At 35.8% G+C, this 13,867-nt stretch overlaps 1 protein-coding gene across 1 annotated transcript in view; it reads left to right on the top strand.

Annotated features, from left to right (window-relative positions):
* Nucleotides 1-13,808, top strand: part of tprn (taperin) — a 36,274-nt gene extending 22,466 nt beyond the window's left edge. The window contains exons 2-4 of the mRNA XM_082171423.1: nt 8,329-8,527; nt 9,178-9,293; nt 10,867-13,808. Of these exons, the coding sequence (XP_082027549.1) occupies nt 8,329-8,527; nt 9,178-9,293; nt 10,867-10,929 (378 nt within the window). The 3' untranslated portion in view covers nt 10,930-13,808. The remainder of the gene's footprint in view (nt 1-8,328; nt 8,528-9,177; nt 9,294-10,866) is intronic.
* Nucleotides 13,809-13,867: the final 59 nt, after the last annotated feature.

The raw sequence follows: 13,867 nt of genomic DNA, 5'->3' as shown, positions 1-13,867 counted from the left end.
CCACTCACGCAGAGCAGTCTCTTCACTCACGGCCTGATCCCCTCCCCCCTGTATACCGGTCCCTGTTCAGTCGGATGGGAGCAGGGGGGCAGGGTTTCATATTATTTAGAAGTTTCCTCGGGCGCCGCCATTGGCTAGCGGACCCCCACCTGCTGTTAGCATCCCATTGACTCCCATTCATTTTGGCGTCACTTTGACAGCGAATAACTTTACATCTGAGGCATCTGAGACTCCATTTGTCCATTATTTATTTCTAAAGAAACACGAAAATGTATAAAAGGCTCCATTACCTTGTAGCTTCCGTTATGGCCCCGTAGAAGCAATTTTTGTAAAAATAAGCTAACGATTGCGTCATAACCACGCGACTCTCTGTCGCACAGTAGAGAATTACCGTATGGACAGGAGGAGAAGCTCGCGCGCAATCGGGGGGACGTGGAGGCAAAGTGACAAAATAATTAATCAGAATACATAGCAAAAGTTTCTCCTGCTCCTAGCTTATGGACAACTCCTACTCACACTCTCCGTCTCTGCAAGTTTCGGAAGGGAATGATTTAGATTTCTCTTGGCACAGCTACTAGAAGACAGACGGGTTGCTCACGTCACATCTACGTCGTCAAGCTCAGTTTGAGTCTGCGCAGTACGCTCGACCCCCAGGAAGTAAGAGCTTCTAATTGACTTCACTTGTCTCCGATGAATCCAATGGGGTCGCTGTGTCCAGTTTACTGTCTATGGATGGAAGCTGTAACGAGTGGAAACAAGGTGTGGCCCCTTTAAGACCTGCGCGCGCCCTGTTGAACTGTCGGCAGTCTGTATATGTGCGCCTCGAACACCCCGTAAACGGGTTGTTTCTGTTTGATGCTCATTCTTGTCCTATTTTTGTCTATCGAGTAATGCTGTGGACGGTAGAACGTGTGACAGACAGTTACACGAGTTCGATTGGGGAATAAACACAACGCGTTACAAATCGTCGGACATCGAACAAGCACAGCTAGCCTCCGAAGATGTCTATTAATCCATCAACAAGAACGCCAGGTGCTTTTTAGCTCACACCAACGAGTGAAAGCTTGTCCGAGTGATATACTGTATACAATATATAAGCAATATACTTACAAGTCCAACAGCATGTGAGGACGTGTTGGGGGAAGTGAGGTAGCCTATGCCGTAAAGCAGTCGAATTTTGTAGTTCTTTTTGTGCTCGGGTTACCATGGGCGTGGTAGTGGGGGGAAAAGTGGACCTGACTACCCAGGGCCCCGTCTAGGGAGAGGGCCCTTTGAAATCCCATCAATTTTTTTTTTTTTTTTTTTTTTTTTGGCCTAATTCGAATTAATTGGGCCCTCCAATTGATGTCATTATTCATTTCAAAATATATTGATAACACCAACTGAGAGAATGAACTCAGTGCCAGTTGGAAAATTTCCATGGGAGTTAACAGGAATATAAGGGAATTAATGGGAATTTACAAAACTGAAAGGTTATTCCTTTAACAGGGAACTTAAATATAGTTGAGGAAAATATATTGTAGCATAATCTTGGCTAAAACAAGCAGATTTAATGCAGCACACTTAAATATCTCTGCTATTAAATCACATGCACACTGCAGGGCTACTGAGGCCACGCCCCCTACATGCACTGTGCATTCCTCCATCACATGCACTGATGATTTCTTCAACCCTGGAGTACTGAGGACACACTTGAGCTTGCAAACTACATAAAGTGTAATGAGTAATATTTTACTCAACATTCATGTTTTTGTTATTCCATGGAAGAATTAATGGTTCAGTACAAGAGTTAAAGTTTTAAATTTCTACTCTAAAATAAATCTGATAAAAGATCATGTTGTTTACATTGTTTTACTATTTAAAAAACTAATTTTTGATATTTATGTTTGGATATGATAGTTTGTTGAAATTATCACCAAATTCCAGTTAATTTCTATTAATTTCCTTTAATTCCCATCATTTTTGTGGAAAGTTTTCAAATTTGAATATTTCCAAAATTCCCCAGCTTAACTTCCCATGGAAAGTTTCTGGAAATTTACTGGAAGTTTACCGGAAATGTTCCTACCCTTTGCAACCCTACCAATTAATAGTTATGTTATCTTTGTACTTGTTCGTAATGGTAGATTTCAAGCTCTGTTAAGCACCCTATTGTGGGTACTTGGACACTTGGTTGACAGCCTAAAGCTTAGTCCAAACTGTCAACATAATACGCAATGCTTGATCACATGTTTAATTATTTTTAGTGCTTTATCTTGCACTGAAATGGCTCTTGGAATACAAAGTGAGCTTGCTTTAACAAGTAAGTTGGTTTTTTTGTACGTTAAGAGGCTAATACCTATTTTTTGTGCTTGTTGATGTAGATAGTTCTGCACTTGACGCAGAAGACAAGGCAGGGTGCGAGTCTGATGATGTGAGAGAAGGTGAGCTCATAGAGGCAACTTTAAGTTACAATGGCATGTGTAGGGGGCCCACTGACATTGAGAGTATACAGGGCCCAGAATTTGGTGCTACGCCCCTGCGGGTTACTACCCGAACCCCGAAGTTTAAAAGTACGAGTAAAAGCGAGACCCCATCAGGCTATGGGAGACGTGTCATTCAACCTATTTTAAGTCGATGTACCATCACAAGCGTCTTGGAAATATATTATGAAGGTTGAAAAACTACTTAGTGTTACTTTAAAATAGAGAAATGCAAATTTCAGAAAAAATCTGAATATTATGCAAACCTGTAATGATTAAATATGTTAAATAAAACAAATATACTTTATGTATTTAATCTCACTTTATTAACCAATATTTTTGCTGCCGACCTTCGATGATCCAATACAATCACACTAATAAGCATCACATTTGTGTTTAATTTTTTTTTGTTTATTCCTGAAGTAAGAGTTTTGAACTTTCTTCTCCTGTGTCCTATTCTTCTGCAATCCAGCACAGCTGAAATGTTTGTTTGAACTGCACCCTCTACTGCTTTTTGTGTGAATGTTTGCTAAAATAAGAGTTTAAGGTCTGAAAAACACCACTGTTAAACTCTTTCTCAATAATTCAAGCTTTAATAGGCGTAGAGATCAAAATGGAGTGGATATGCAGAATCCTTTCCAATGGTGCTTATTCTTCCAATCTCTCTATCCAGAATGTGTTATATGAGCACTCTGAAAATATTTCTAAATAATGATTGATCTGCTTGAATGGAATTTGACTTTTTTTTCTCACGCCAAAGAATATATTTTAAAATATTTGTGCTGGTGAATTGCGATGGGAAATGGTTGAAACTGCCAGCATATCACGCTGTGCTCTATTTAATATATTTAATGCTGGCTGAATAGTCAGGAAATATTTCAGCATGAGCCAAGAGTGACTAAATTACTCCACACCAGAAACTTCGCTTGTTACTGCCAGTGACTTATTCAGAGTTTGGGTAAATCATGCCTCAGAAAGCAGTAGTTTAAAGAAACTACAGTAGTTGAGTGGGAAAATGGCTATGGTCACAAGTGTTGTTTAATGCTAAGGCTAGCCTAGTGCTGAATTTTTATATATTTAAATCTGATGTAATTGCTCTATTCCAAAACCTTTGAGCTGCCCATTGCATTTTAAGAACACAAATGCTCTAGACACAAAGAGTTTCAAAAGCTAGTCATCTTATTTCTGTTTTCTCTAAGATATCTTGTCTTGACCAATTCTGAGGCAGCATATAATAATTTTTTTTGTAGAAGATAAGTCACAGAATGCCTTGAGACGAGCTCAGCAAAGAAATAAATCCAATGTTTCGACGATTTAATGTGTTGCAAAGTCAAATAAATTTTTTTTTTAAGTTGGATTTTACATTTTGAAGTTTTAAATTGGAAATACAAATAAGTTGTTTCATACATCATGAAGTCTTAAGAAATGGCAGAATTTCAAGATGTTGTCTAGTGGAAACAAGTTTGTGATGTTTTGACATCCCAATTGCACTTCAGATTCAGCCTATGTGGGCGTACAGTAAGACATCTCTCTTGATAATGCCTACATTGTCATGCCCGTGAGAATGTAACATACTATGTGGCAAACCAAAACCATTTGACCTGAAAGACTATTGCATAAGCTTGGTTTAAAACAAATACATCCCAACACCCAAATAACACCCTACTGTCAACTGTGGTAGTGGAAGCATCATGCTTTGTTTTTTTGTTGTTGTTTTTTTTTCAGTAGAGGAAACTGAAAAGGCTGTTGTTATCACAGCAACTTGGACACTGGCAAATCTGTAAAGAAAACTAGATTCAGTCTGCCAGAGATTTTCATTTTGGGTGGAGATTCATTTTCCAGCAGCACAATGACCCAGAACACACAGCAAAGGCTGTGGAAAAAAAATGGATCGCAAAAAGTTAGTATTATGAAAACCAATTCCCAATTCTAATTGAGAATCAGTAGTTTGATCTGAAAATTGTAGTCCACACATATTCAGTGTCTACTTTGGAGTTGGAACAAATTTGCACTTAGGATTAGGCAAAACTTTAAATTTGCAAAACTCAAACCCAAGAAAATTCTAGACTGTAATTGCTGCTAAAGGACAATGAACAAAATTAATAACTGCTAAAGTCTTAAATTTATCTAATTAGAAGTCTTATTTCAAGTCTTATTCATTTATAAGCCTTTAATTTATAATTAATTCAATTTTTTTTATCTTTAATTTATCATTTTTGTGTGCGTGTATACACACACACGTGCCACTTTTTTAGGTACACCTTGCTAGTTCAGAGATGTAGCATCTTTTGCCTTCAGAACTTCAGAACACGACATAGATTCAGTAAGGTGCTGAAAACTTTCCTCAGAGATTTTGGTCCTTATTGACATAATAGGATCACGCAATTGCTGCAGATTTGTTGGCTTCACATCCGTGTTGCAAATTTCCTGCTCCACCACATCCCTCAGGTATTCTATAGAACTGAGATCTGGTTACTGTAGAGGCCATTTGAGTATAGTGAACTCATTGTCATGTTCAAGAAACCAGTTTGAGATGCTTTGAGCCTTGTAGCATGGCACGTTATCCTGCTGGAAGTAGCCATCAGAAGATGGTACACTGTGGTCATAAAGGGATGAATATGGTCAGCAACAATACTAAGGTAGGCTGTGGCATAGATTATGCTAAATTGGTACTAAGAGGCCCAAAGTATGCCAAGAAAATATCCCTCACACCATTACACCACCACCAGCAGCCTGAACTGTTTATTCAAGGCAGGATGGATCCATGCTTTCATGTTGTTTACGACAAATTCTGACCTTACCGTCTGAATGTCTCAGAAGTCAAGACTTCACACCAGGCAACGCTTTTACAATCTTCTATTGTCCAATTTTGGTGAGCCTGTGTGAATTATAGCTTCAGTTTCCTGTTCTTAGCAGACACGAATGGGACCCAGTGTGTCTTCTTGCTGCTGTAGCCCATTGTGCGTTCAGAGATGCTCTTCTGCAGACAAACATGGCATTTTCAGCCACTGAACTGCCACTCACTGGATATTTACTCTTTTTCTGACCATTATCTTTAAACCTTAGAGATGGTTGTGTGTGAAAATCCCAGTAGATCACCAGTTTCTGAAATACTCAGACCAGCCTGTCTGACACCAACAACCATGCCACGTTCAAAGTCCCTTAAATCACCTTTCTTCCCCATTCTGATGCTCGGTTTAAACTTCATCAGATTATCTTGACCATGTCTACATGCCTAAATGCACTGAGTTGCTGCCATGTGATTAGCTGATTAGATATTTGCATTAACGAGCTGTTAAACAGGTGTACCTAATAAAGTGTGTGTGTAGATTCATAAATGATTTGTGTTATTAGAGATTTAGCAGAAAAAAAGATGAAAGGAGGGTGGATACTTTCTAAAGGTGCTGAATGTCACACAGCATGTATAATGCCATCAGTTAATCCTTTAGGTATCATGTTTGTATATATTTTTTTAATTTATAACAAGAGTGACAGATTTGACTACACACCCAGTTTACTCACCCATGTCCACTGTGTTATGTAACCACTAAAAGAGAGCAAAGTTTGTACAACACCTCTGAAAGAGGTTTTAGGTTCACAGGTTTTTTTTATTTTTTATTACCTGGGATACTTTTTTCAGGATTATTTGATGAATAAAAAGAAAAAAAAGAAAGAAAAAAGAACAGTATTTATTTAAAACAATATACACTTATACAATATACCATTCAAAAGTTTGGGGTCAGTATTTTTTTTTCTTCTTTTTTTTGAAAGAAATTGATACTTTTATTTAGTTTTTATTTATTGATAAAAAGTGATATTAAAGATTAAAATTTTTTGAAAATATTTATATTTTAACAAATAATGTTCTTTTTATTTATAAATGAATCCTGAAAAAAAGCATCACAGGTTCCAAATAATAGTAAGCAGCACAAATGTTTCCAACATTGATAATAACTGAGTATCAAATCATCATATTAGAATGATTTCTGAAAGATAATGTGACACTGAAGACTGGAGTAATGGCTGATGAAAATTCAGCTTTGATCAGGAATAAATTACATTTTAAAGTATAGTAAAATAGAAAACCATTATTTTAAATTATACAAACTTTTCACAATTTGACTTATTTTTCTGTATTTTTGATTAAATAAATGCAGGCTTGATGAGCATAAGATACTTCTTTCAAAAACATTAAAAATGGTAGTTTCGAAACTTTTGCTACACACACACACACACACACACACACACACACACACACACACACACACACACACACACACACACACACACACACACACACACACACACACACACACACACACCCGTGTGTGTGATCATGATCATGGTATATAAGAGGGTATATAAGGTTACGTTTATTACACCAAATAAACATCACCCAATTATGTGCGGCCTTTGTCCGGTCGTTTTGATGGGCGTGCCATGTAAGGCCATGTTCACATCCTTTGTAAAATAAGCTTGCTTATATGTAGTCGAGTAAGGACATGTGATTGAGATTAGAGTATATTTAGGACAGCGCTGATACACAAGGGCCAGGGCACAGACGTTGACCAGGTGACTCTCACTAGGGTGCTTTGTACACTACATGCATACCTATGGGTATAATATCTTCTAGTGGCTCTTCACGTTGAGTTTGCATCAGACAACAGTATTTATTTGTCTGATAAGTCCTTAATAAGATTAACGTAATGTTAAGGTGTTGTGAGTGGTTGCCAAAGCGTTGCTATGGAGTCCTGAATACGTTAAAATGTGAATGCTAGGGTGTTCATGGTGGTTTCAAGGTGATTGTTTTTTAAAGAAGCCAGTCCTTAAGTCTGTATGACATTCTTGTGTTCATGTTATATTGCAGACCACTTTTGCAGCTATTGAGGTAGGATATGGATAAAGGCCAGGGATACATTTCTTATGTTTAGTTTTAAGTGTGGGTTAAGGGGTATGGGTAAGGTCAACAGTGTAATTACTGAAGTAACTACAGAAATGAATTACATGCCGTAAAAAAGTACAATGTAAAAACATGATTGTACACAATAAGTGAATTCTATTAAATTATTAATTTAAATGTTAATACATAAAGACACTTATAAAGTGGTTCCAGAAATAATAATGATGGTGAATGATATGGTAATCATTCAATGCTGCGTTGTATTTGAAAGAACTATGATACGATGCCGTCACACCACTTCCAAAAAGGTGCTCTTTAGTTCATTTGAGTTTCCCAATCGATTTGCGTGTCAACATTTATGACCATGACTGACTTGAGATTATCAGACAAGCTTAAATAAATCATAATAAGGATTAACAAATAAAGCAATAAGGAAACTATGTTCTCTGTTAATGCTTAATTTTTGACCCACAATTTCCCTTTCATTTGCATTATGTGCATAGTCAAAAAAATGCCTCCATTTGTTTCCATAGGTCCATGGTGTAGATAAATACATTAGGTGCACATGCCTGGTAAAGTTTTGCTAAACAAATATTTGTTTTGGTCAGGACCTGCCATAGAGCCATATACAAGTTTGGACACACCTCATACTTCATTATTTCTAATAAAGTAATTTTAGGTTTCTTTAACTACAAAATAACACAAATTGGATAATTATGTAGTGACCAAAAACTGTTAAACAAATCAGAACTGTCCTATATTTTACCTTAATCAAAGTCGTCACACTTTGTCTTAGTATCTAAGTCTTAGTCAAACGTAGTATTGAAAGAGTTCACAGATCTGCTGGACATTTCCTTCAGTATCCATTCAAACTCTTGTGGAAATCTTCACAGCATTATTTGAAGTTTTGCATTTGCAGATTGCGTGCAGGTCTGAATCCTAACAAACTGTCCTCTGTCTCCACCACAGTTAAAAATATCCTTCAATGAGTCCAGCCTACAGAGCACATTTGAATACCCGTCCGAGAACAGCGCGTGGGAGAGCGGAGAGGAAGAGGAGGAAGGAGAGGAAAAAAGAGGAGAAGATGATGGAGGGATCATTGCAGGGAGGATAAGCATTCCTCGTGCCAGCTACACCAGCTCACCCACTCACTCCAACAACACCACGGGTTAGTAAGATGAGAAGAATGACAGGAAAGGGATAGAATGAGAGGAAGGCACAGAAACCATGGATGAGGTGAACAGGAAATGGATTCGGTTCACATCCTATTTTTATCCACACGTTTCGTCCTATATATCTTTTGGGATGCAACTCTTGGATTGATAAATTGGGACCTGTTTATTGTGGTCTTACAGGAAGTGGGGTCAGTTTGATGAATCCATAGTAGATATAAAATAATGATTCATCTTCAGTATTGTAGAGATGCTTGTTGAAATGAAGGTGAAATGAGGTGAGGATGATTTGTTGGGCTGATCTCTCAGTGTTTAGAACAGATCACCTTCATCATTACAATAAAGCTCTATGGCTCTACATATGAACAGTGTTGACACCTGCTGGTCAGTAATGAGGTGTTACATTTATTGCATTTGGGTAGTTGACAAGGATATTTTGCAGAAACAAATAACAACAAATTTGAACATTTAAGAAGTCAACATATATGTAAAGGTACAAGGGAAGGTTTATATAAAAATGTTATAATATAAACATTTACATAATTGCAATTATATGTCTAAAATATTTTTAGATGAAGTATAGTTTCTGTGATGATTCTTCAGTCTGTTTTGACATTGATTAATATCTTTCTTCTCGTGTCCTCAGATCTGTCCAGTTACACACCCAAACACTCAGTGGAGTTTAACGCCTGGCAAGAACACAAGCTCGATGAGTCAGCTCACCGAGAGGAAGACACTTCACAGAGTACAGAGGGGGTCATGGTAAAACAAAACAAAACAAAAAATAAATATATACAGTGTAAAATGAGTAGAAAATGTGACTGGTCCCTGTTCATGTAAAACGAGGTGTACAGTGTTCTCTATTTGGCATTGCTTGCTAGTTGCTTGGGCGTTCTGGGTGGTTTATCACGGGCCCAAGTGAAAATAGCCCTCCCTCAATTTTCTGTGGCCTCTATGGTAATGACAACTGCATTAAAATGCACAACTGACTCTCATAAATTATTGTTCTGTGTGTCCATGGAATACAGCAGTGTCTCTCGTTCACAATAGGTTACAGAGAACCATAGAAACATTTAAGCACAACTGCAAACAAGAAACACACTACCATTCAACAGCTTGGGGTCAGATTTAAAAAATAATAATAATAATAATACTTTTATTCAGCAATGATGCATTACATTCATCAAAAGTGACAGTAAAGACATTTATAATGTTGCAATTGATTTCTGTTTAACATAAATGCTGTTATTTTTTAACTTTCTGTTAATCAAGGAATCTTGAAAAAAGCATCAGGGTTTCCACGAAAATAAGCATACTAAGCAAATATGTTTATGAAACTTAAAAACAAAAAAACTGAATGATTCCTGAGGGATCATGTGACACTGAAGACTGATATAATGACTACTGAAAATTCAGCTTTAGCATCACAGGAATCAATGCCATTTTTAAATATATTAAAATAGAAAACAGGTATTTTAAATTGTAATAATATTGGCCATATATTTATATCAATAATATATCCCTTTTTTTGCAGAAAAAAAACTGTGTATATATAATATATATATTTCTATATATGTATACTGTAGAATTAAACATTATATATGTTAAGAATTATTGCCGATAACCAATAAAGTACAGTATTAAAACTCTTTACTGTTTATTAAATAATGTTTTTTTTTTTTTTTTTTTTTTTTTACGTGAATGTAGAGGATGAATTGTGAGATCGCTACCAATATTTTTAGAGTTTATGGGATAGTCAGTTATTTAACTAATTATTTGACTAATATTAGTGATCGGAGATGTATTACCATTTTATCAGCTTTGGATCGCTTGTAAACGGGGTAGCATATCTCTTCAACAAACCTTATGTTTTTTTGGTTTTTTTTTACTGTATGTTTGCAGCACAAACAGTTTAAGACAAGTTACACACCAAAGTTTAATACTTCGGTTTAGGAGTAAAACAAACCCCTGAGCAGCAGTTAAGACTTTTATTTAGCAATGATGCATTACATTCATCAAAAGTAACAGTAAAGACATTTATAATGTTACTATAGATTTCTGTTTCACATAAATGCTATTCTTTTGAAATTATTCGTCAAAGAATCCTGAAATATGTTTAATATGAAACACACCCCTTAGTGACAGTAAAAGTGTAAATTGAACTGTACAGAACCAAATTCTGAAAAAAAGTTCGGATTTCATCATGCATTACTTCATTTAGTCAACAACCATAATCAAATCATTGTCAGAGCAAATATTTTCACCTATAATACATAAGACAACCATGGAATTAAACCTATTGCTTAACTTTGTCTTTGTTGTTGTTGTTCACCAGCTGACACCTGCTGATAGCTCCTCTCTGTCAGACTTCAGCAGTGAACCAGCCCTCTACTTCTAAACCTTCCTGACGTCGGGAAGATACGGGACCAACCACTGCCTGCCAGCACCAGTCTGGATGCAAAGAAAATACTTCCAGAACATTGGGGACCAGTAGCAACCAGCACGTAAACGTACATTTCGTATTCCGTGGCCGTACGCCATCAGCGTCAACAGCAGGGTTTTCCTCACCGCTGATCCACGTAGCGGATGTGTCACACACATCTGACCTCCTGTTGCCACCGATTGTGATCGTGATGGACTGTGTTAACGTGGAAAATGGCTTGAATAGCCATTCCGCTCTTGAATTTCACTCTTCCATCACGTACTTGCTCTACGTATGTAATACTCACCTCATGAAAGTGACCAAATTTCTAAAAGAGTGAAAGATGAAAGACTTGTCCTTTAAATAGAGAAGGAAACTTGAGTGTGTGTAACAGGACTCCAGAAAGAGGACAATAAGAGGGTGAAGCAACAAAAAATGAAATAAGTGACTTGTTTATGTATGACTGGTGAAAGGGTGCCACAATCCTTGTTCTATGTGATGTTTTTGTATGTGCATGTGTAGGTCTGTATTGACTCCCAAACTATAGAATTCGTCCACTTTAGTTTCATGTTTCCTTTTGTATGTCTGTGTTTCAAGGTAGACATTTCTAATGCACAGACCGATATACTATACAACTGAAATACTAACAACATGTTAGTGTTGACTTGGTGATTCTAGATCAGTTTTTTTTTTTTTGAAGAGCAGCTCTTAATGGCTGAATTGAGTGAGCTGGTTAAGCAAATTCATTCTGTTTTGCTTTTTCATGGTAAAAGAATTGATTGATTACACAAATATACATAAAAATACTTGGTCATGATTTGGATCACAAACGCAATTATAAATTCAAGTTAATCCTGTGAAGACATGCCCAGGTTACATTTGACCCCCTCCAAAAAAAAAAAATTAAAAGAAAAAAATATTAAAATGATGCCTGTTTTTAGGACCATCATTCTGACATTATTTCCATGACATTTAAGCATGTTTTCCTCCGAAATTCTTATTGCCGTAATACGTGTGAGTTGTTTTCCCCATTATTCATAATCTGGTATTCTTACTGCATTACAGTAAAAAAAAAAAAAAAAACTCCTATATATATAATTTTTTTATTTTTTATTATTGCATTATTAAATGTTCACGTTACATTAATGACAATTTCGGTGGGACTGGATGTACCTAATTATTTGCCTCCTAATAATCCTTAAAATACTGTTTAAGCAAAATAGAATGTATCTATTTTTGGGATGAAATATGACCTGGAAATGTTCTTGGCAGGTTTTGTGAGATTTATGATCTGAGATTGTTTTAGTATGCCATTTTAAGCACAGTGTTACTAACTGGTGCATCAGTTTTATCAATAATCATGCTGAAGTTTATATCCTTATGTGTTCTGAACTGGACATTCTTGCAGTACAAATGGGAGCGGTCAGTTTTAGTAATGAAGGTAGGAAACATTATTTTGTGGATTTTTGATTGGACACGCTGTAAGCATGTGTGTGTGTGAAACATGAAGACTAAATACACACAATGCCAACTGACTTGAGTGTGTCATGTCTGTTAAATGGCTTCGGTGTATCAGCTCACTTGTCTCTTCGGCCTTTCCGACCAGTATTGATGTATAGTTTGTACACTCCAGGATTAAGTTTTCATAATTTATTTGATCTCTTTTACCACTTTTTCATATTTTTAGTCAAAGGGGCAAACGGTAGCACTGAGGTGTTTCAGGATAATTCTTTTGATAATTTGACATCATGATAAGACAGCTTACATGTACATCTTAGTCCTTTGCTTTTGTATTCATTCATTTGCACTGTCTTTGTTTTTGCTTTATTTTGCACCTGATGCAGTTAAGTTTTGAGAGTTGGTTGGAATAATGCCTTTAAGGAATCTAAAATCACTTTCATATTATAATTTATTTAATAAAAATTATAATCTGTGTTCACTGGGAGCATGACATTGACTACATAGTACAAACTAAACATATACTACCTTTCAAACGTTCTGCGGTCAATACAATTTTTTAAAGAATTTAAAACTTTAATTCCTCAAAAAATTTATCAGAAGTGACAGTAAAGACTTTTAGATTGTTAAAAAAGTATGAAAAAAAGTATCACGGAATAAATTACATTTTAAAATATATTAAAACAGAAAACAATTATTTTAAGTTGCAATAATATATAATAATATCACCGTGTTTTTTTTTTCTTCTGTATTTTTAATTAAATAAATGGAGCCATGGTGAGCATGAGACTTTCAAAACATAAAAAAAAAAAATCTTATTGACCTCAGACTTTTGAATAGTTGTGTATTTAAAAATAAAATAAAATAAAAAACAGATTTTTGCTGCCTGTCTGAACAAAAATTTTAACCCATGATTTTTCATATATTACAATTAAAGGCCATTTTGATTTAAGAAAAAACTTGAAATAAATTCCAAGTGTTAGAATTCAACCAAATCTTACATTCTAGTTCTGCAGTATGTCACTTTAGCACTTGCTTACCATCCCAGTCTATATACAGTAGATCCTCCAGATGTTCTTAGCAAACATAAAATATTCTTGAGGAACGCATTAGACATTTAGAGGGTTGGGAACTATTGCTTTTGTGTCTTACAAAATGTAGTGCAACTTTAAGTGTTTCATTAGTTACTGTAACTCCAATCAAGCTGCTCATTGCTCTGGTGGTTAATGTACTTTTTGTCAAATGTACTAGTTTGTCAAAACTTTTTCTCATTCTTTCTGTTTTCTGCATCAAGAGAATATTAAATGTACAATTTGGTTTTGATGAACTCAGAGGGGAAAAAATGTAAAACACAAGGAAATATTCAATAAACAGATGAAGGTTGCGGAGTTTTCACACTTTGTCTTGAGATATTATTTATTTACACACAGAAATTCCCTTTATAGCCCTTTAAATA

The sequence above is a fragment of the Leuciscus leuciscus genome (assembly GCF_965113295.1).
Source record: "Leuciscus leuciscus genome assembly, chromosome: 5".
NCBI lineage: Eukaryota > Metazoa > Chordata > Actinopteri > Cypriniformes > Leuciscidae > Leuciscus > Leuciscus leuciscus.
Note: the sequence above shows the minus strand (reverse complement) of the source record. Positions and strands in the feature narration are given on the sequence as shown.